General features: G+C 40.4%; 1 protein-coding gene across 1 annotated transcript in view; it reads right to left on the bottom strand.

Annotated features, from left to right (window-relative positions):
* The window catches only part of LRRC8C (leucine rich repeat containing 8 VRAC subunit C), a 91,957-nt gene that overhangs the window by 19,092 nt on the left and 48,104 nt on the right, over positions 1–24,761 (bottom strand). Inside the window, exon 2 of the mRNA XM_055401970.2 lies at positions 24,435–24,576. Within this exon, the coding sequence (XP_055257945.1) occupies positions 24,435–24,572 (138 nt within the window). The 5' untranslated portion in view covers positions 24,573–24,576. The remainder of the gene's footprint in view (positions 1–24,434; positions 24,577–24,761) is intronic.

The raw sequence follows: 24,761 nt of genomic DNA, 5'->3' as shown, positions 1-24,761 counted from the left end.
GGTCTTATTTTCCTACAACTTTGACAATTAAGTCAGTATTCTTTTTCTATGAATTATAACCCCTAAATCATTTTCCTGGTTTAGAATTTAAATCATAGCTATGACTGTATTATCACTGAAAGAAGTGAGAAAACTTGCTGCATATGATAAATCAGCAGTCATCATTCCAGTATGCTAATGTGTGACTCAGGTATATTCTTGAGATAGTGGCCTGTTCTTTTAACTTGGTTATGGCAAGTTGGACATAGACAGGTAGACTGGAGTCACAAAGTGACAGGTGGGCCAACAGGAAGGTGATTAACTTTATCCTTTACCTCCCTCCACTCTCCAGACACAACTGCTTCCAGAGGGTTGGACCCTGAAGACCAACCAGATTTGTCCCCAGTCTGATAGAACAAGTTATCTCTGCTGATCTAGAATGATCTAGTAAGAAACAGATCCCAAAGATCTATTCCCCAGGGCTTAAGGAGATCCAACCAGTCCATTCTAAAGGAGATCAGTCCTGGGTGTTCATTGGAAGGACTGATGCTAAAGCTGAAACTCCAATACTTTGGCCACCTCATGCGACGAGTTGACTCACTGGAAAAGACTCTGATGCTGGGAGGGATTGGGGGCAGGAGAAGGGGACGACACAGAGTGAGATGGCTGGATGGCATCACCGACTCGATGGACATGAGTTTGAGTGAACTCCGGGAGTTGGTGATGGACAGGGAGGCCTGGCGTGCTGTGATTCATGGGGTCACAAAGAGTTGGACCCGACTGAGCGACTGAAATGAACTGAACTGAATTGAAGGATAGGCTATCCTTTATTAACTAAAACTTACTGAAGATCTACTTTATGCTAACCATCATAGGAAAATCAAGGAGGCATAACCAACACTCCCTGTTCTAAAAGCACTTACATTCTTGTTGGAGAAACATAAATAGCCACATGAAAAGTCAAACAAGGGTGCATACAATGTTGTATATACATCAAGTGAATGATGTGGTAAGTGCAATAAGCTAAGGCTTGCAGTGAGCGGAGAAGGATTCATGGAGTAGGAGCAACTTCATTGGAGCCTCAAAGCTGCTGGACCTGGATAGGTTTGGGTGGAGGATAAGGTCAGAACCCTGTGGGATCCACAGATAGGAGGCAAAGGGCTGCATTCGCAAAGAACAAGGGATAAGGTTAAAAAGATGGAACTTCCCTGGCAGTCCAGTGGTTAGGACTCTGTGCTTCTACTGCAGGGGGTAGGTGTTCAATCCCTGGTTGGGGAACTAGTATCTCACATGCCTGTGTAATATGGCCATAAATAAATAAATAAGATTTTTTAAAAAAAGATTAAAAAGAAAAACTGTTGCCATCCTTTCTGAGGTAGACCCATTTCTCCTGGGAAAAAATGATGGCAATACAAGGGAGGGGAATTAACTTTCATGTCACTAAGTTATCAGTTAATGTACAAACTGCATTAATTATGTTCTCTCAGAAACACGCTAGGAGACAAAAGCATCTATCCTCAAGAGACATAAGATTTACCCTCATCAGTGACAGGATTAACTCAGAAAGCCAGAATTTGTTTCAAGGCTCACTACTGAGAATATTTTAAGTACCAAAAAATCTTACTGAGAAACAAAAGGAACTGAAAAAGGCAAGGAAGATGGTTCTAAAAGGGTGAAGATTTGAATGCTTTAATTCTCAGCAAATGTCTTATTCATAAAGCGTGCTAGTCTCCAAGCCCAATACATGTGTACTTGGGGGCAATCACCATGAGGAACAAAAATAGACATGCATGAGCCACCACACACACTGCATCACTCTCACCAACACAAACAAGTCCTTGTCTCCAGGGGAAATGGAAAAGCAAAACTGCAAGGGTGTGGCATCATTTCCTGCCTGCTATGCACATGATGTCTTCCTTATTTAATGATGATGTTTAAAACTTATATGATCGTCAGGAAATAACACCCTGTGTATGGAGGAAGTTTAGACCCAGAGTGTAAACAGAAAGAAAGAGAGAGAGAAAGAATAGTATAAAGAAAATTGCCAAATTTTAAGATGTTTATTAATAAACATAAGGACTGAGTAAAAAGTCTGTTTTTATTGGTTGCTTATTTCCTCAATAGCAACAGGGAAAGGAGAAAAAAATAAATCATACCCTGGCACCTCTGAGGCATGGAATCAATGTCCTCAGAAAAAAAAAAATCTAAGGGATTAGAGGGATGAACCGATTAAAACTTAAGATTTTTGAATTAATGAATTGTCTTGGTGGTAAGGTACAGCAATAATACACGTGCTGTAGGATTCATCTGTACATGATTAAAAACTGGACGACAAGCAGATCTTCTCTAGTGAAGTGTCATCAAAAATTTCTCTGAGGAACATCAAATGCCACTAGTCTGGTGTAAGAATTAAACACTGAAAAGGTTAAAGCATAATTACCTGGGTCATTACTGTATAGAACAAACAGGAGCAGTTAACAGGAGCAGTTTTTTAAGTCTGGATTTTCCCTCTATTGTAGCACCTATGGAAGCATAGTCTAATTTTCTATTATCAGTTTACCTTCTAAACCAGTAAAGATACAGATAAGCTCCATTCTTATTGACACTGCTTGGTACAAACTAAGTGCGCAATAAATATGAGGTGAATAAATAAACACTGCGCCCCCTCCCCAAAGGAAAACAAACTGCAACAGTGGTAAGTACACACATGTATAAAATCAGATGCCAGTGAACATCTGGAAAAACTGGCCTTCTAGCTGTCTTCCTCTGAGATGAAACAGCTCATTTCACACAACCTCCAAATTGCCAAGTGATGTCAGCCTAAGGATTCCTAAAATTGGAGCAAAGTGCTGACTCATTGAAGATATACAGAGAGTGCCAGATTTGAGAGGCACTACCCATTCATTTAAATCCCAAGTAAAAGGAGAAACCAACACATCTACATTAGGATCCTGTCTGCATTTTGATATCTCACTATAATAAAGGCAATTCTCCTACCACTGTGAATATACATACACTGACTTTTCAAGGTAAGGATGACTATACATACTGTGAATGTCATTTTTTTTTTAACCCTGGTTAGCTTGAGACTTTCTAGTCATCAAGAATGTTTTCATTTCCTACATCTTGAATTTTAGTTGTATCTACAGACTCTGATGCTAGGAAAGGTTGGGGGCGGGAGGAGAAGGGGACGACCGAGAATGAGATGGCTGGATAGCATCACCGACTCTGTGGACATGAGTTTGAGTGAACTCCGGGAGTTGGTGATGGACAGGGAGGCCTGGCGTGCTGTGATTCATGGGGTCGCGGAGAGTCAGACACGACTGAGCAACTGAACTGAACTGAACTGAACACTGTTTTCATCCCTTTTATTTTGAGGAAAGCTTCTTTAGGACACATAAAAAAAGAAAAGAAAAATGAGGAAGTGGATAAAATTAAACACTGTTTTCTTTTTGCTTCATGGCATTTTCCAATCAGCCAAGTCAGTCAGATCAGTTGCTCAGTCATGTCCAGCTCTTTGCAACCCCATGAACTGCAGCACGCCAGGTGTCTCTGTTTATCACCAAATCCCGGTGTCTACCCAAACCCACGTCCATTGAGTTGGTGATGTCATCCAACCATCTCATCCTCTGTCATCCCCTTCTCCTCCTGCCCTCAATCTTTCCCAGCACCAGGGTCTTCTCAAATGAGTCAGCTCTTTGCATCAGGTGGCCAAAGTATTGGAGTTTCAGCTTCAACATCAGTCCTACCAATGAACACCCAGGACTGATCTCCTTAAGGATGGACTGGTTGGATCTCCTTGCAGTCCAAGGGACTCTCAAGAGTCTTCTCTAACACCACAGTTCAAAAGCATCAAAGCAAAAATTTAGAGAAGAGCTAACACCTATTCTACTCAAACTCTTCCAGAAAATAGCTGAGGAAGGGAAACTTCCAAACTCATTCTATGAGGCCACCATCACCCTAATCCCAAAACCTGGTAAAGACCCCACAAAAAAAGAAAACTATAGGCCAATATCACTGATGAACATAGATGCAAAAATCCTTAACAAAATTCTAGCAATCAGAATCCAACAACACATTAAGAAGATCATACATCATGACCAAGTGGGCTTTATCCCAGGAATGCAAGGATTCTTCAATATCCGCAAATCAATCAATGTAATACACCACATTAACAAACTGAAAAATAAAAATCATATGATTATCTCAATAGATGCAGAGAAAGCCTTCGACAAAATTCAACATCCATTTTTGATAAAAACCCTCCAGAAAGTGGGAATTGAAGGGACATACCTCAACATAATAAAAGCTATATATGACAAACCCACAGCAAACATTATCCTCAATGGTGAAAAACTGAAAGCATTTCCCCTAAAGTCAGGAACAAGACAAGGGTGCCCACTCTCACCACTACTATTCAACATAGTTCTGGAAGTTTTGGCCACAGCAATCAGAGCAGAAAAAGACATAAAAGGAATACAAATTGGAAAAGAAGAAGTAAAGCTTTCACTGTTCGCTGATGACATGATCCTCTACACAGAAAACCCTAAAGACTCTACCAGAAAACTACTAGAGCTAATCAATGATTACAGTAAAGTTGCAGGATATAAAATCAACACACAGAAATCCCTTGCATTCCTATACACTAATAATGAGAAAATAGAAAGAGAAATTAAGGAAACTATTCCATTCACTGTTGCAACGAAAACAATTAAATACTTAGGAATATATCTACCTAAGGAAACAAAAGACTTGTACATAGAAAACTATAAAACACTAGTGAAAGTAATCAAAGAGGACACTAATAGATGGAGAAATATACCGTGTTCATGGATTGGAAGAATAAATATTGTAAAAATGAGTATACTACCCAAAGTAATTTATACATTCAATGCAATCCCTATCAAGCTACCAACAATATTTTTCACAGAACTAGAACAAATAATCTCACAATTTGTATGGAAATACAAAAAACCTCGAATAGCTAAAGCAATTTTGAGGAAGAAGAATGGAACTGGGGGAATTAACCTGCCAGACTTCAGGCTCTATTACAAAGCCACAGTCATCAAGACAGTATGGTACTGGCATAAAGACAGAAATATAGATCAATGGAACAAAATAGAAAGCCCAGAGATAAACCCACGCTCCTATGGACACCTTATCTTCGACAAAGGAGGCAAGAATATAAAATGGAGAAAAGACAGTCTCTTTAACAAGTGGTGCTGGGAAAACTGGTCAGCCACTTGTAAAAGAATGAAACTAGAACACTTCCTAACACCATACACCAAAATAAACTCAAAATGGATTAAAGATCTAAATGTAAGATCAGAAACTATAAAACTCCTAGAGGAGAACGTAGGCAAAACACTCTCCGACATAAATCAAGCAGGATCCTCCAAGACCCACCTCCCAGAATATTGGAAATAAAAGCAAAAATAAACAAATGGGACCTAATTAAAATCAAAAGCTTCTGCACAGCAAAGGAAACTCTAAGCAAGGTGAAAAGACAGCCTTCAGAATGGGAGAAAATAATAGCAAATGAAGCAACTGATAAAGGATTAATCTCCAAATTATACAAGCAGCTCCTGCAGCTTAATTCCAGAAAACTAAGTGACCCAATCAAAAAATGGGCCAAAGAACTAAACAGACATTTCTCCAAAGAAGACATAAAGATGGCTAACAAACACATGAAAAAATGCTCAACATCCCTCATCATCAGAGAAATGCAAATCAAAACCACAATGAGATACCATTTCACACCAGTCAGAATGGCTGCTATCCAAAAGTCTACATGCAATAAGTGCTGGAGAGGGTGTGGAGAGAAGGGAACCCTCTTACACTGTTGGTGGGAATGCAAACTAGTACAGCCACTATGGAGAACAGTGTGGAGATTCCTCAGAAAACTGGAAATAGAACTGCCATATGATCCAGCGATCGCACTCCTGGGCATACACACCGAGGAAACCAGAATTGAAAGAGACACATGTACTCCAATGTTCATTGCAGCCCTGTTTATAATAGCCAGGACATGGAAGCAACCTAGATGTCCATCTGCAGATGAATGGATAAGAAAGCTTTGGTACATATACACAATGGAGTATTTCTCAGCCATCAAAAAGAATGCATTTGAATCAGTTTTAATGAGGTGGATGAAATTGGAGCCAATTATACAGAGTGAAGTAAGCCAGAAAGAAGAACATCAATACTGTATATTAACGCATATATATGGAATTTAGAAAAATGGTAACCTGAACCCTGTATAAGAGACTGCAAAAGAGACATAGGCATTTAGAACAGTCTTTGGGACTCTGTGGGAGAGGGTGAAGGTGGAATGATTGGGGAGAATGGAATTGTAGCATGTATATTATCATAAGTGACCAGTCCAGGTTCGACGCATAAATTTTCCTCTGTTCATTTCTTTGCATTTGTGCTTTTTTAATAAAAATACTTTTAACTGTAAAGAAAAAAAAAATTATAAAAAAAAAAAAGAAATAGAATATTATCAGTACATGAATCCCCCATGTGGCTCTTTTGTATCATATTTCCCTCCCCTATAGAGGTAATAACTATATTGAATTTTATGTTAATAATTCCCTTGCTTTTTCTTGTAAGTTTTACCACAGTGTCTCTGTATCCCCAAACAATATTGTATCAGTTAGGGCCCTGGCAGGAAACAGATGGCACACTCAAATTAGTATAATTTGAGGAGAGTTTATTAAAGGAATTATTTACAAAGGTGCAGGCAGGATACAGAAGAATACAACAACAGGATATTATCTTTAGGCTAGTAACAGTGCTCTTTATCACCATAGGCTCGAAGCAAGAGTAGTGGAGGTAGTTTCAGGAAGCCAGGCAGAGAGAGCCTCCTGATAGGAGCTGAGACATTCTCTGGAGGGAATCCAGCCTGCCTATAGCAACCCACAGCAAGGGCACCAGAGAATAAACACTCAACCCCACTTGCTTCTACCTCTCCAATCTTCTGTTGGTACCACCCATCAGCCAAATCTAACCAGATTTGGCTACAAGTCATAAAGGGCCCATAGATTCGGTCCACTCAGTGCAGCCCCCTGGAAATAGAAGTGTGGAAAGTGAATCTGGAGGGTCAAACTGAAGTTATCTGGGAAAAATATATTGCTTAGATTTGCCTGTTTAAGTTTACATAAATGGAACTATTTAGTATGTTATTCTTCTGTTACTTACCTTTATTCATTAAAATAGTTCAATTGTAAAAAAAAAAAAGCATCAATTCTTCAGCGATCGGTTTTCTTCACAGTCCAACTCTCACATCCATACATGACCATTGGAAAAACCATAGCCTTGACTATACAGACCTTTGTTGACAAAGTAATGTCTCTTCTTTTTAATATGCTGTCTAGGTTGGTCATAACTTTCCTTCCAAGGAGTAAGCGTCTTTTAATTTCATGGCTGCAATCACTATCTGCAGTGATTTTGGAGCCCCAAAAAATAAAGTCAGCCACTGTTTTCACAGTTTCTCCCATCTATTTGCCATGAAGTGATGGGACCGGATGCCATGATCTTAGTTTTCTGAATGTTGAGCTTTAAGCCAACTTTTTCACTCTCCTCTTTCACTTACATTAAGAGTACAACTGTACAAAACTGTACAAAAAAGATCTTCATGACCAAGATAATCACGATGGTGTGATCAGTCACCTAGAGCCAGACATCCTGGAATGTGAAGTCAAGTGGGCCTTAGAAAGCATCACTACGAACAAAGCTAGTGGAGGTGATGGAATTCCAGTTGAACTATTTCAAATGCTGAAAGATGATGCTGTGAAAGTGCTGCACTCAATATGCCAGCAAATTTGGAAAACTCAGCAGTGGCCAAAGGACTGGAAAAGTCAGTTTTCATTCCAATCCCAAAGAAAGGCAATGCCAAAGAATGTTCAAACTACCGCACAATTGCACTCATCTCACACGCTAGTAAAGTAATGCGTAAATTTTCAAAGCCAGGCTGCGGCAATACGTGAACCATGAACTTCCAGATGTTCAAACTGGTTTTAGAAAAGACAGAGGAACCAGAGATCAAATTGCCAACATCCATTGGATCATCGAAAAAGCAAGAGAATTCCAGAAAAACATCTATTTCTGCTTCATTGACTATGCCAAAGCCTTTGACTGTAGATCACAATAAACTGTGGAAAATTCTGAAAGAGATGGGAATACCAGACCACCTGACCTGCCTCTTGAGAAACCTATATGCAGGTCAGGAAGCAACACTTAGAACTGGACATGGAACAACAGACTGGTTCCAAATAGGAAATGGAGTACATCAAGGCTGTATATTGTCACCCTGCTTATTTAACTTATATGCAGAGTATATCATGAAATACGCTGGGCTGAAAGAAGCACAAGCTGGAATCAAGATTGCCGGGAGAAATACCAATAACCTCAGGTAAGCCAAGTAGGCAAATGAATTATTTCATCCATCACAACTTACGTGGAAAGCGTCCACTTCAAGGTCAAAACCATAGGAGAAAATTCAGTGCATATACAAAAACTATGGATAAACAATAAGAACATACTGCTATGATTCATAACCAAGATAGTTTGTTTCTGTTGCTTGGAATTTTGAAATATTTAAAATCGTGCTCTTGAAATAATGAAGAAAAAGCTCCTTCTGAAGCAACGTGTAGGGACTGAAATCTTAGTTCTGTGTTCAACTGACTTATCTCTGGATACCCTGTAGTTCACTGACAAATCTGTGAGCAGGAGTTAAGATAGAAACTGAAGAGTCCCAGAGAAACATAAATCTTCTGGACTATTCACACCAATGTACAAACAGCACAGAGATACAGAATTCTACCACTGGCACCAACCAAATAAACAAAGATGTACTAAAAGATTTTTTAAAAAGTGATAATTTATTTCAAAATTTTTCTATAGTAATCAAAGAATAATTTGCTCTACTACTCAGCAAATGAATGGTATCAATTGCCAGGCTGTGGTCCAGTATGTGAAAGAATAGATGGTATTATTTACAGAAGAGAACAGCTGTACCTTGCTATGATATCACTAGGGCTTCCCTGGTGTCAGATGGCAAAGATTCTTCTTGCAATGTGGGAGACCCAGGTTCAATCCCTGGGTCGAGAAGATCCCCTGGAGAAGGTAATAGCAACCCACTCCAGTAATCTTGCCTGGAGAAATTTCATGGACAGAGGAGCCTGGCAGACTACAGTTTAGGGGGTCTCAAAGAGCTGGACATGACTGAGAGACAAACACTTTAACTTACATGATATTACAGAAGGCTTGCAGGTAAGGCAAGAGTCATGCCAATCCTTAGTCATTTAGGTGTGATGGATGGAGAATATTTTTTCCAATCATTTTATGTTTTTTTGGAAGTTAAGCTAGCTGACTCAATAAATACTATTGATTTGGTTTCACACATTCTGGGCAAATAGATCTTTTACCATATAAGGTGAATTTCAGCTGTGGATTTTTTTTCTTTTTTTCTAACTCATCTGATGGTTGATCTTTGGGCAGAACTCAAGACTATTCCTTCTTTTTTTCTTTCTAGGAGAAAGAGGGCTGGTAGAGATGGTAACATTAAAGGAAAAGGTACTGAACCTTGGTGCTTAAGGGGCTAGGGGGTTAAGGCTCTGAGTCTGAGCAGGGGCTCTCTTGGAATTAGTTTGTTTGGAGTCTCTCTTTAGAGCTTCTCATAGGAGTCATCACTGTGAAGTCTCTCTTATTCCGTGAAGTTGATGTGATAGGTGAGTCTGGAGCTGACCCCCTCTTAGAAGTGGATTATACCCTGGGAGGGCCTGAGGAGGAGTGCTCAGACAAGCTCCTCCTCACCCCGTCTCTTCTTTGCCCAGCTTCCCCTTTTCTTGCTCCAGGGAGACAGAGATAAAAGTACAGGGGAAGAGGATAAAGGAGGCTTCCTGGGCTCGCCCACCCGCTTCCGGTCCAGCCTTCAGTGTTGAGCCAAAGGAAGTCCTTGTGGCTTATCTGAGTTCTGGCTTAGCTCACTGGGAGAGTGACAGTGAGGTCTGGGACCACAGCTTAGTTTTCATCAAAAGTTCTTTTGTCTGTCTGTCCTTTGCCTATATAGCTTCTGCAGATCCTTTGGAAGAGGGAAGCAGACAGCTGTGAGAGGGAAGATCTGGGCATCTGGACCTTGACCTTAGACATCTTTCAATCTCTTTGCCAGAGACTCAACTAATCACACCTAAGACATCTAGAAATGTCAGATGAAGAGAAGGCTTTTGAAGTCTAGAGTTAGAGACTAAACATAACACATTTCTATTTTACCATTATGTTTCTCCCATCATCTGTGAAATGAAAATGATGCCAATACTGCTCACTTAATGAAGCTGGCTCAGAAAGGCCATGTGTTTTACCCAACATCATATGGCAGAGTCTCCATTTTTCTTTTGCTTGAAGCTCTGGGGAAAGATTCAACTTTTCTCTTTAGTTTTACTTGACCTAGCTGAAATTATAAAAATTAACCCAGATTTAAGATTTCCAGGGAGCATATGAGGTTTCTTACAAGGTAAACTGATGACACAGTTGATGGTCTGTTTATTAGCAAGAGATTTGTGGCTGATACTACAGAACTTCTAAAAGTTTAAAATTAAGCAACTGACCAATACAAATAATGTACAAGAGTGATTCAGAAGAGGATCTCTACAACATTGTCTCCTCATGCATTAGACATTTCCTGAGTCCAGCTCCAACATTTTAAAAGTTTACATTAACATCCCAAAACATAAGCTTACATATTTGAATTTAAGATTACACAGCCTTAGTTTCAGGTATTGGTCCAAAGAATCTTGCCAGTTCTTAAGACTAATCTACCTTGAGTAGGGAGATACCAACTCAAATCTAAAGTAGCTAATTCTAATACTGCCAGTTAGAATAGTTTACTTCTTAGGAAACCTAAAGATTTTAACTTGCTATTACATAATGAGCAGTGAGGTATACATTTCAAAGCCTCTATTTCTTTATTCTTAGAAATAAAATGCTGTTATATTTAAAAAGTTGAAAGTCTTTATTTACTAGACACTTCCACATGGACATTTATTAAATTTTATTTTGCCTTACAAGTCTCATTCTTTGTAACACACCACAACACTTTTTTTTTCCCAGGAATATAATTTAAACCATCCTACACAGAATAACAAGAAACTTGATTTCCCCAGGTAGATTTAACTATTCTTCCTCTTTGGCAGCTATTGCAATCTATGGTCGTTACAATATGAACATGCATGCGTGCACATACACACACACCCCAGTAATTATATTGTGTTTTAGAAGGATGTATTTGAGTGTCTATCTTTGCAACAGTTTAAAGATCTTCAGAGCCAAGAGCAAGTTTTGTGCTATCAGAACTTAGTACAGTGCCTATAACACCGTATACTGAATAAAATGGTACAATGAATGAATGTGTTACTTTGCTTTCCAACTATTCCTTAAGCTTCTTAAGAGATGGAGCCTTAAATTATTTTTGCTCCCAATAATATCTAACAGCGCTGGGAACCTAGTCAACAGTCAGTAAATATGTACTGATTTACTTGCAGTTTCATAGCAAAAATGTGATTAAACAGCACACTTCTCCCTATTACCAAATTCGCTCAAATAGAAACCAGATATTAATTTGTCAAGGATGCTGTGAAAGAGATTTCTATATTGGATGAGAACTTGTACTAAATCACCTCTAAATTCTTTTCCAATTCTGAAATTTTATTACTTTTATTTATTTAAAAGAATTTTAACTAGCGCAGGACCTTCTTAGATTAGAATAAACCAATATCATGAAAATATCACCATTACTCAGAAACCACTAAATTTTAAATAAATTTTTTTTTAATCTGTGAAAGACTGCTGCTGCTGCTGCTGCTAAGTCGCTTCAGTCGTGTCCGACTCTGTGCGATTGCATAGACGGCAGCCGACCAGGCTCCACCGTCCCTGGGATTCTCCAGGCAAGAACACTGGAGTGGGTTGCCATTTCCTTCTCCAATGTGTGAAAGTGAAGTTGCTCAGTCGTGTCCGACTCTTAGCGACCCCATGGACTGCAGCCTACCAGGCTCCTCTGTCCATGTGATTTTCTAGGAAAGAGTACTGGAGTGGCTTGCCATTGCCTTCTCCTCTGAAAGACTAAAGTATACTAAATAGTTAATGAACATAAGCAAGCCTTCAAAAGTTTGTTTGAAATCTGGTTGTTTTGAAAGAAGAAACCATTTTCCCACAAAACAACATGGAGGTTTTCAGACTCTCAAGGCAGCTTGTAAAATCTATTCCCTGGGTACAAGGTCAAGTACTAATACCATTATAGAACTCAGTCAACATTCACAATGACGTTTAGTTTGGGATGCCTAAAAATACTTCTCCACCCAACATCCATATGAATGGACAATCATCTGTACAAGAAAAATCTGATTTTCACCATGGCATTCAACTTTATTATAAAACAACCACAAATGGCCAAAACATAACAAATTCTTAGTTCTGTAAAAATATACTTCATTGGCTTCACTGCAATGATTCTGTAACTTGCTCTTCCAAGGTGCCTCAATGTCTACAGTTTCTTAAGTCTCTTTGTCATAAAAGCATGATTTTTTTTTTTTTACACAATTTTGGTTGTAGTTTTCTAACACATGAGGGCACATAACATACAAGTCAGGAGTTGTTGATCTATTTTTAGCACATCTTTGCAGTACATCCTCAGAGGATTTTTTCTTTCAAGTTTACTGCTCAAGCTTAAGGGCCTGTCTCCCTTCTCCGGCACTGGGTTTATGATAATTGTTCTAGAGAGGATGCTCCTCGCATTCCTATCCGGTTCTGTAGAGGGCTGTGCTTAATCTCTGATACTCCTAAAGAAAGATCACTTGCTACTGGCTGCTTTTTCTACTTTTTTGCAGGGCAGATCTGATTTTTATCACTTCTCATTAATTATACCACACAAAGCTTTCCTCCATCAGTTTATGATCCAGTTTTAAATTAAGAGTTTGTACCATTGTTTTCACTAAGACAGTTAATACATTCTTAGAGCTGCTGAAGCACATTGATGCATTCACTCAACACACATTTCTTGTGTGTTAGATCTAAGACACAGATCCTGCCTTTGAGCAACTTGAAGTCTTGAATGGGCAGTGAGATATGTTAATATTTTCTTCTACACACTGTGATTAGTTGTCAACAAAGAGGTAATACTAATTGCTTTGGGAGGTCATAAGGTCCCAGATTTTACACACTACAGGATTAAATTCTTTGTCTTAACTCTGGCAAGTCTGAAGCTTAAATTTCAGGTGCCTGACATTTGTGGTAATGCTCCACTTAGGTCAATACTGATGTCAAGCCTCACACGGTGGATCCTAGCAAGAAAACAGTGGAAGCACCACACTCGCCTGTGCCGTCCCTGTACCTGCCACACTGGCCTGTCATGTTTCCTTTGCCTGGAATGTTCTTCTTCTGGATACCCCCATGCCTCCCCACCTCAGCTCCTTTGGTATTGCTCCAATATTATTTTTTCAGAGAGGACTTCCTTGACCACTTTACTTAAAGTAGGGCCCCTGTCTCTCTCTCTGCTTACACTGCTTTTTCACAAAGCACTTAAAATACACCTGACATAATATTTTAAATGTATCAGTTGATATTTTTTTGGTAGGGCCTTGTCATTTTATCACTGCCTAAACTCACTGCCTAGAACTTAATCGTATGTAAAGGACAAATGCCCACAGTTCTCGACACGTGGATCGGTCTTGTAGGCTCCCTTCCACCAGGCCATTCACTCTCTGTATGTGCATCTCCAATAACGGGAAACTCACACCTGAACATGGTATTTTCAGAAAGAGATTAACTTTTCCTTCTAAAACTTCTGTTGTTGGTTCTATCTGGTGTCCTAGGACACATGAAATCAGTTTAGACCATTTACACTTTCCACATGGCAGCCCTTTGAGTACCTGCTATCTTTTCCCATGATCTCATTAATTTTCTCAGCTTTAGGCTATGTGTGCCTTCAACTAGGTCTTGTATAGGTTTTTGGTCTCTTTTTTCCACTGGTCACAATCTCTCAAGTTATGGTGTAAAATACCCAGAAAGAAGCATAGTATCTCAGTAATTCAAAGGTCTCAGTCCCTTTGCAAGGCTGTTAAGGTGGCACCATGGGTAAAGAACCTGCCTGCCAATGCAGGAGACATAACAGACATGGGTTTGAGCCCTGCATTAGGTAGATCCCCTGGGGAATGAAATGGCAATCCACTCCAGTATTCTTGCCTGGAGACTCCTATGGACAGAGCAGTCTGGCAGGCTATGGTCCATGGGGTCACAAAGAATCAGACTCGACTGAAGCGACTTAGCACACAAACACTCACCGTACGTTAGCACGTGGCAAAAATGTCTCATGCACTCTTCCTCACTCATCCTGTCATTTCACAGAATGAACTCTGGTGAGCACTTACTCACCCAGGACCACTGCTGTCTTTCCTTCCAGGGACACATGAATGAACCTTACAGGTGAGGCCTGGTCTTACAAGGTTTCTATTCCCAACAATTAGAGATAATTCTTTCGGCTAGAGTTTTGCTCTTGAAACAATGGGATGCTAAATCTTAAGAGTTAATGATGTACCCACTTGTGAAATTTAGAGTTAGGAAATTTCCAGGTTGTAAATAGAACATCTGCACAGACAGATTTAGAAATTTACAATTGGGAAAGGAATGAGAATTAGATGAAGCGTCTGACCCATATTCTATAAAGGAAATCTGAAGAAATTAGTTTATATAGTCAAGGTGTTTTGTTGCATGTGTGGTGGGCAAGGGAACCCTCAGGGACAGAGGGCTGAACTTTCCATATTCCTCCAAGCACAGTATTTTATCAGTTCCTGCAAAGTCCCTCCCTCCCCATCTCCTCTTCCTCCTCCCTTTTCTTTCTTTTTATCAGCTTCCACACCATTCTATTCCCCTTCACCACATGTGAGCACTCTTCATATAAATTTTGATATATATTCACCAAGTTTCTCAGAAATAAACTAACTAGAATATTCTTAATATTGCTTTGAATTTATAAACTAATTTCTGAAGACTGAACATCTTTGTAATGTCAAGTTTGTGCCATCCAAAGACACAATGTCTTTCCATTTATTCAAATTGTCTTATTAGTCATTTATGAGGCATTTAAAAGTTATTAATGAAGTTCTTGTGTATTCTTGATCAGCTTAATTTCTAGATACTTAATAGCTTTCTATTGCCACTATGAGTGGGATCTTATATTTTGTTAAATCTTTCAGTTGACATGTATCTTTCTAGTTGGGAGTGTTTTATTTCGTAGTTTAAATTAAAGTAAATACAAAACAATAATACTAGATTTTAAAAAAACTATAGGAAGCCCAGATGTTCCAAAACAATAGGAACTGTAAAACAAAAATAACAAAAATGCAGGATTTTACAAAGAAAAACAGTAGCATGGGGACAAAAGAACAGCACGCATTATGTATGTTAAATATAAGATTCAAGATATAATGTGGGAACTTACAAGCCTTGCAATTAAAATGCAGTGCCAAGTGTTAACCTAATCCTTAGCACAGAGACCCTGTGTAGGCTGAGAAGATCTAGACATGTTCAGTGTTCTCAGTGAAATGGGAAACAGGGGTCTTGGGGAGGAGCCAAGCGAGGGAAAAGGAGAAGTGAATCTGCTTGCCTGACAGGATGAGAGGATCAAGGAGGGTCTCCAAATCAAAGGTCCCGATTAGAAATACAAGGTTATCTCCCTCCATCTCATGATAAACCTGCTTAATAAAGATTTTTAAACATAGATTTTGGTGATTTACAACATAGGATCCACAAGAGACTAGGATCGAACCCAGGTCTCCTGCATTTCAGGCAGATTCTTTATCAACCAAGCCACTAGGAAAGTCCTAACAAGAGAGTAAATATACGTAAATCTCAGTTGCTTCACAGATTACAAAATTCAATACTCTTGTCAGTGCTTTGTTATCTGAGGGAAAGATGTATTATTAAACAATCAATAGGCAACAAAGTTACAACAATCCACAATAGTGAAATAAAAGGAAATGCTCCCCATTCACTGAGTGGCATTGGGCGGCATCAGATGGTCTAAGAAAAGCATTTAGATTCATGTCCTGTGTTAAACCCGAGAGAACGAGGTGAAAGGCACTCATATATTATTTTTGTGGTCAGGAATTCACTGCACATTAAGTTGTCAAGGTGATAGATGACAAGAAATAAAGTTCTAGGCAAGAAAAAGTATCAGTTTGAATAAACCATCATAACAAGGAAATCCTAACTAAGGCATATTTTTGTTATCAGATGTAACAGGGATTTTGAAACTGTTTCTCTCACAGCATCCACCACCATGATGAGATGAGAAAGGTTTCTCTTTAAAATTATTTTCACCATCAAATGATTTTTGTTTTATATTCCCCAAAGAGTGAAGTAGAATGGTGACATGTTGTGGGTACACAGAAATTTTATAAAACATATCTTAGAAGAGGTCTTCATTTTAAGCCTCCCCACTGGTACTATCTGCTGTTATATTAGGATTCTGAATTTCACCTTAAACAACAGGCTAATCCAAGTAAGAATTTCTGAGTCTCCATCCATAAATTCAGGTTTGGCAAAGGAAAAATCTACTAGAGATCCTGGGTAGTATGGGACAAAGGTTTAGGGGAGAGAGGCAGAAGCAACGATTCAGGGCGTGTAATCGAAATGAACTATTCTGGGGACTTCCCTGGTGGTCCAATGGTTAAGATTCCAAGCTCCCAATGCAGGGGGCCTGGGTTCAATCCCAGTTTGCATGCTGCAACAAAAGATCTCACACAGAGTAACCAAGATCCCACGTGCTGCAACTAAGCCCTGGCACAGCCAAATAAATTTTTTTAAAAAATGAACTACTCTGAAATCACTAATTTTTACCACCTGTGCTTTCCAGTGAACGGCCTATGAGTATTTTCAGTTGAAAGCCATTTGCCATGGAGTTGATGCTGATGGTTCTAAATCAGAGAAGTAGTTGAGTATGAAGCAAAAATAAAAGTGAGGATCAACTCCAACCAGCAAGCTCCGTTGTCCCAAACTCCTCCAGTGTGACTCTGCTGGACAGTTTGCTCCTGGCCATTGGCTTAGTCTATAAGGATTTTTTGGTAGGTGATTTCAGGTTATTGAAATCATTCTCTTGGCTTTTTCCCCTCCTAATTCAGAAAGCAGGAAATGTCTTTCCTGTGTAGCAGTCACAGAGCAGTCCCCTAGGGTTTCCAGGGGGCTTGTCTTCCAGTTCCTGTTGCTGGTTTCTAACTGTTAACTCTATATTTGGTAACAGCTTGACCATGGGCTGTTTTGGATTTGGTCATAATAAGATAACCTGGAGTCATGGAGCAGAGATCTAAAGCAATCTTATTTTTCCAGGAAGCAGTGTGTTGACCTTTCAGGATTTCGTCTATTTTATTGAATGTGAGTATTTGAATAGTATTGTTTATAGCACAAGGTTGGGTGTTTATGCTGTTGGTCCTTGAGGGTGTGTGACTGTACAGAAATAGGATACATACACTCTCCTGGTTTACAATGAGTTTATATTTGTTTGTTATGTGGACAGATACAATCTAAGGAATGCTCTTTATGCGTGCTCTTAGTCCCTGGCAGCCTTGAAAATAGTCACTTGGTCAGAAATGAATAAATATTTGTCAGATGAGTAAGACACATGTTGATTTTGATCCCTTCACATCGAGAGGCAAGAATCAACACACCATTGATAAGACAATATCTTCTTCCTTTCCCCAGTATTTTCAAAACTGCATAGTGTTAAACCTATATGCACACCATCTCTTTTGGAATAAAGAGATAATTATATACATTACCATGTGTAAGATCAATAGCTAGTGGGAAGCTGCTATATAACACAGGGAGCCCAGACTGGTGCTCTGAGATGACCTATAAGGGTGGGATGGGGGTGGGGTGGGAGGGAGGCTCGGGAGGGAGAGGAGATAGATATATAATGATTGATTCACATTGTTGCATGGCAGTCATCAACACAACACTGTAAAGCAATTATCCTCCAATTAAAAAAGTAAATTAATTAAAAAATAAAGTAAAAGGGTAACTGTGTAATAATAAAGAAATAATGAACTATTGTTCGCTATTGGAAGAGGCCATTTATAAAATAGTAAAAAAGCTGCTGGAATCCTATTTTACCACCAATGAGTAAACCCTACTGAGATTTTTGCTTTGCTGTGTTTTCAAATCCCAAGAGTTATCTTGTTTTATAAACATGATCAGAATGAATGATTGCACTTTTATTGCATAAAGGGAAAATCAAGGCATAAAAACATATTGTGATTATTGTAAGATCCCCTTAGAAGTGGGAAAGGATTTTGAGCTTCAAAGAGAACCTTTTGTTTATGAAGTTATCAGTCATTAAACAGGATTATCACAGCAGAGCTAAAATAAGAGCTTAAACTCTCCCACTTGAGAACATCACAATATGAATACTGGGTGGTTTTACTTTCTTTAGTAATTTATATTGTATTTGTCTCTTTAATGTTCACTACAGATTTGAAGTTATTATTTGTTAATAATAGATGTACAGTGAATAATCTTTTAGAGAACCTAATTAAAAGACGCTTGCTCCTTGGAAGGAAAGTTATGACCAGCCTAGATAGCATATTAAGGAGCAGGGACATTACTATGCCAACAAAGGTCCGTCTAGTCAAGGCTATGGTTTTTCCCGTGGTCATGTATGGATGTGAGAGTTGGACTGTGAAGAAAAGTGATCGCCGAAGAATTGATGCTTTTGAACTGTGGTGCTGGAGAAGACTCTTGAGAGTCCCTTGGACTGCAAGGAGATCCAACCAGTCCATTCTGGAGGAGATCAATCCTGGGTGTTCATTGGGACTTATGCTAAAGCTGAAACTGCAATACTTTGGCCACCTCATGCGACGAGTTGACTCACTGGAAAAGACTCTGATGCTGGGAGCAATTGGGGGTAGGAGGAGACGGGGAAGACAGAGAATGAGGTGGTTGGATGGCATCACTGACTCGATGGACATGAGTTTGAGTGAACTCCGGGAGTTGGTGATGGACAGGGAGGCCTGGCGTGCTGTGGTTCATGGGGTTGCTAAGAGTCGGACACGACTGAGCGACTGAAGTGAACTGAAGCTGTATTCAGAAAAAACTGATCTTGTTATAACTTTCTATTTTCTCTTTCAGTCAACTTGCATTTATTTTTATACTTAGAATCCTGTTTTACAAGCCAAAATTTGGCCATTACAATTTGCAACTATAATGATTCCATAATACCCCACCCATAGCAGGGTATACAGGAGTGAAAGTTACATGGTGGAGAACTGACCTGAGATCTGAACCCTGGCTGCATCTCTCTTGGCTTTGGGACATCACCTAACCTTTCAGATGAGAATTCTCACCTGAGAAATGGGACTGATCTACCTCCCAAGGGTCCTTATAGGAGCTAAATAAAATGCATACAGATTCTATCACAGGCTCCTTACCAGTGTCACTCAATGAGAGTGCTATTAACATCCTGGATTCTGTGGGAATGTCCCACCCAGAGCAGGATGCCCCTGAAAAGGCTGTGAGGACCCATCAATAAGGGCTTTCTGAAATAATCACACCAAATCTACTGCTTATACTGATTTTTTCCTTTAATTCCTCTTTTAAAAAAATGTATATTTTGGTTTTATATACTTATTCTTTGAGAATTCACTCAAATTCACCTCCTCAAGTCCCTAACTTTCAGTAGCTCAGATGACATCATATTTAATGCTGTTGAAGTCTGCCACCATCAAGGTTCTTACACATTGAATACTATTGCTTCTGTATTCCTGTGGTCTGTAGACTGTTAGCAATCCGAGGGCAGGGGCTGCACTGTATTCTCTTCCAGTGTCTCTAGCACACCACACAACACCTGATATACTGAGGGTGCTTAGGGATGTTTGTTGAACCATAGTCTACCCCATATGAATTCTGGGCTCTGCAGCCTTCACATTCTGATGCAATCTTCCCTTAGGGTATTTCAGATGTTTTAGAACCTTGACATCTCAGATTGTACTTCTGGTATCCAGTCAACTGGCATCCATATTCTTAAAGGCGGTAAGGATGAAACAGGCCTGTGTGTGACGGCTCCAGGTGGGTCACCTATCTGAGGAGTAGATGTGCTGGGCAGGATGCTAAGTGGGAAGCTTCTGTGTATCAGAGAGACATGATAGGGACTGTGCTCCAGGAAGATGGTTTTGACCAGGGCTCGGGAAGAGATGCTTACGTTGTACTTGAACTCACAGCAGCCATATCCCTAAATGATATTCATCATGGCATTTTCATAGGTACACACTCCCATTTTCATTTATTTTATTCCAAGTTAGCTACTAGTTCTTACAGATGCTTTGTGGTTTCCCTTTTCTATGATGGAATACGTAAACAAGAAAAACTCGTGCGCTTGTTAATAAGCAGGCCCTGCGGCAGTTCTGCTGTCATCTGAGGCACAGGGATAAAGAAAGACAGATGCAGTCTTCCTGCAGACCTGTGTTACCCTCCTTCTGCTATTTCCCCAACTGCTAAGTCACGTCAGTCGTGTCCGACTCTGTGCGACCCCATAGACGGAAGCCCACCAGGCTCCCCCGTCCCCGGGATTCTCCAGGCAAGAACACTGGAGTGGGCTGCCATTTCCTTCTCCAATTTCCCCAACTAGCCATCCCAAAACCAGCCCTTCTCCTCGAGGACCCCAATCCATACCCACCTTGTTGCTGCACCTTGCTGCCTCCCTTCCCCCACAATCTCTCAGCAGATGGGTCACTTTCTACTTCATGGAAGCTCTAAGGCATACACTCCCATCTTACTGTGTCTTTCCTCTCCCTGCAAAAAACGTCTCTGTAGCCATCATTCTTGTTCCTATAGAAGGTGCTCCCTCTACCCAAATGAATGATAATCCCCCCTGGATCCTGGATCCAACACCTCCTTCCTCCTGAAGATGATAATTCTTCTCTTACCATCAACTCCTGGGTGTTCTATTTAACTGCTTCCTCTCCACTTGCACATTTAACATATTTCAAACTTAACATGATCAAAAACAAACTTTTTCCAGTGGCTCAGGCCTAAAAACCTTAGTCATTCTTGACTTCTTTTTCTCTCATTCATCTCATTCAATCCAATCTTCTAGCAACTCTCATTTTTTTTTCATTCAAAATATATCCAGAACCACAGCTTCACTCCTAGTCCAAGCCATCTGATTTGTGTCATGCCTGGATTATTGTACTAGCCTTCTCAGTCATTCCCGTTTCCATCCTTGCCCCCCACACTGTATTCTCAGCACCCAGAGTGGTCTTGTCAAAACCTAAGTCAGATAATGACAGCCCTCCAAACACAGAGCATCTCATGCAGAGCAAAGACAGAATCTTTACAGTTGCCTCCAGGCCCTCCAAGATCTGGCAGCTGTTGCCTCTCAGGCCTCGACCTCCTATTACTCTACTCACTCTGCTCTAGCCCACTGGCCTCCTGGCTTTTTCCTCAGTGTGTGAGAAACACCCCTGCTTCAGGCCTGTAACATCACCTCAACATTCAAACATATGGCGTTATAACAGATCTCACTTGGTTCCAGAATCACTTGGAAACAGGACTGGAGTCAGAGCTTGCCAGCCAGGCAGCATCAGGCTCTTTCCCTTTGGGGGGAATCTTCACAACTATCTGTGTGGTGGTCCACACTGCTGCCCAAGAGCTAAGTCTCTCCCCAGGCTTTTCCTCCCCGATCATCTCAGGTGCAAGGAAGAGAGATCCACAGTATGCAGGTTCTGGATTTACTCTGACTTTGATGCCTTATGTTCCCAAGGAGCCAACAGCTCTTGTAACTTAGTAGATAGATACTTCACGTGTCAAGGGACATGCCCAGTTACAGGTGTCACCAGAATCACAGAAATCCCATCTATGTCTTCCTACTAGTCATTTTTATCATTCCCCGAGCCCAGATGTAGTCGACCTATCAGCAGCCATTGATGCCATAAGCAATGTTGCCTAGTAACACGATTAACATTCTACTGTATCAGGCTCCAGGGAAACTGAGATAGAAAGCTGAGAAAGCCAAATGTCAATTTCTTCTGTTGAAGGGGAAGGGTACTGTGACTGCTTTCTTCACTGTGTCTTTTGCTCCATCTGTTCCCTCTGATAGGATGGCTCCTCCCCGGATATCTGGATAGGCTGCTCTCACACTGACTTCAGTTCCTTCTTCACAAGTCACCTCCCTGGTGAGGGCACCCTGTTTGAGAACCGCAAGTGCTAATCTCAGCTGCTGGGATTTCCTACCATTCTTGTATGCTTTATTTTCTTTTCCATTGTTCTCATTGCCTTCTAACATGTATGCTGATGCTGCTGTTCAGTCCCTCAGTTGTGTCAGACTCTTTGCAACCCCAAAAACTGCAGCACACCAGGCTTCCCTGTCTTTCACCATCTCCTGGAGTTTGCTCAAACTCATGTCCATTAAGTCAGTGATGCCATTCAACCATCTCATCCTATGTCGCCCCTTTCTCCTCTCACCCTCAATCTTTTCTAGCATCAGGGTCTTTTCCAGTGAATCAACATATAGCTGACTGATTTTGCTTATTATTTTCCCCATAGAACTTAAATTTTATAAGGCTAGATTTGTCTTTTATTTTTATCTCCTGCATTGACAATGCCTGGTCTGTACAACAGTGCCTGTCACACAGTAGCTTCTTCAACAACTATCTGTTTTATTTATGAATGAATTTATGCCCTTTCTTTCAAGCTCTAGTTTTTGACTGGCATCATTTTATTGGTGCGGGGAGGAGGGAGAAATATTTTCAGCCTGCAAATAAAATGCAGCCCGGTGTTAGGGATTAGGATAGGGACTTGGGGCCAAACTGTTTGGATTTCAACAAGGGTTTCGTCAGTCACCTTGGAAGTTTTCCTAATCTCTTGGTGCCTTAGTTTCACATCTATAAATGGGGATAATAATAGAACATCCTAGGGTTGGTATGAGGACGAAATGATTTAAAACATATGTAAAGTGTTCAGAAGAGTGTCTGACAAGTAGGAAGCACTGTGCTCAGACATATAGTCATGTCCGACTCTTTGCGACCCTATGGGCTGTAGCCCACCAGGCTCCTTTGTCCATGGGATTTCCCAGATGAGAATACTTCAGTGGGTTGCCATTTCCTTCTCCAGCGGATCTTCCTGACCCAGGGATTAAACCTGCATCTCCTGCATTGCAGGTGGATTCTTTACCACTGCACCCACCTGGGAAGCCCTAGGAAGCACTAGATGTTAACTATTATTAAAATCAACAACAAAAAGGTCTTTATTTCTACTCTGCACCACTTCTAGCTACTTCCCTCTTTGCTGACTTTTCCTCTCAGACGATCTATCAATACATGAAAGCTCATCTACCCCACAGCCTTTAACTTCCATTCAGTTTTCCAACCACTTGCACTAAGGTTTCTAGAGGGCTAGCTGCTGTTTTTCTCTCCTCAGCCTGTGAGTTAGTTGAACCACCACCCTTCACCGACCACACCTGAGCCTCTCCCCTCTCCTGGTTTCCACCTGTCCTCAGGGCTGTCCCTCGTCAGCCTTTGCAGAGGCGCCTCAGTTTCCATCACTCACTTTCTACTGCCATTCCTGACATTACCTCACCGACTGCATCCTCCTGGTCTGACTCCATTCCCAGGCGCTGCTTTAACTCTCACACTGAAGACACCCAAAGGGCACCAGTCCTACAAACTGTCTCCCAGAGGCGTCGTGTCCTTTTCTCACATCCATGATTTAGAGCTTTCTTTCCTTTTCCTGGCACTTTCTTTATTGCCAGCTCCCTCTTCCTGACTGGTTCTCAAGATTTAATATTGCAACCATTTCTCCGGTTCTCCTCCTTGCACTCAGAGCTCTTCAGGAGCCTCTATCACAACCTGTTTTGATTGCTTGTTTAGCTTCCCCCTAGAAATGAGCTGCTTATGGCCACAAAGGATAGTGCCTGACCCATAAAAAATCTATATTCAACATGTGAATGTACAGTATCTATAGATAATAAATTATGATTCAGTTACATTTTAATTCAGAACTAAAGCACTGGGGGTGAAAACATCTCAAAATGTCAGTTCTTTCAGAAAATCTTAGGAGTCAAAATAAGAGATAAAGAAAAAAGCTTGATATTAACAATGTTAATGGCACTGTGGGTATATACGCTATATTTTACCGTAAAGCCAACTTTGGAAGATAAAAGACTCCCTCTGATATTCATGACATCAAATATTACTTGACTATACTCAACTGCTGTTTGAACTCAGCTAAATCTTACAAATACCCTATTTACCTTATTAGGAAAGTTCAGGAAATTAGGCTTCAGGCTCCCTGCCATGATTATAAATACCACACGCAAACAGAGAAAGAGCAACGAACGTATACATGGTTAAAAATCACACACTTATTTAAGAGGTTTCGATGGCTTAGTGTCTTGCTCTGCCTCTTTTTTGATCTACCTGCAAAGTGCATCCGAACACACCGATCATCAGCATGGCCACGGACAGGTAATCGGTAAACACATCCCACCATGGCTTCAGCACCCGGAAGGCAGGCTGCTGCTCAGAGAACTGCCGGAACTCTGTCACTGGAATCATGTTTCTGAGAAAAGAGAGGTGACTGGTGAATTCATTTATCTTTACACACAACATACTGCATTGTTCACAGCATTTGAAAATTCTGCTCCAACCTGTCGTATTCAGTGGTCTGAATTAGTCCATAAACTGTCACTGTACTTTAGGGTTTTAACAAGTCATTGAAAAATCCACCCCTTGAGGAAATAAGGA

The sequence above is a fragment of the Moschus berezovskii genome, chromosome 4, assembly GCF_049115385.1.
Source record: "Moschus berezovskii isolate FMDL1 chromosome 4, NW_MosBer_1.0, whole genome shotgun sequence".
NCBI classification, from domain to species: domain Eukaryota; kingdom Metazoa; phylum Chordata; class Mammalia; order Artiodactyla; family Moschidae; genus Moschus; species Moschus berezovskii.
Note: the sequence above shows the minus strand (reverse complement) of the source record. Positions and strands in the feature narration are given on the sequence as shown.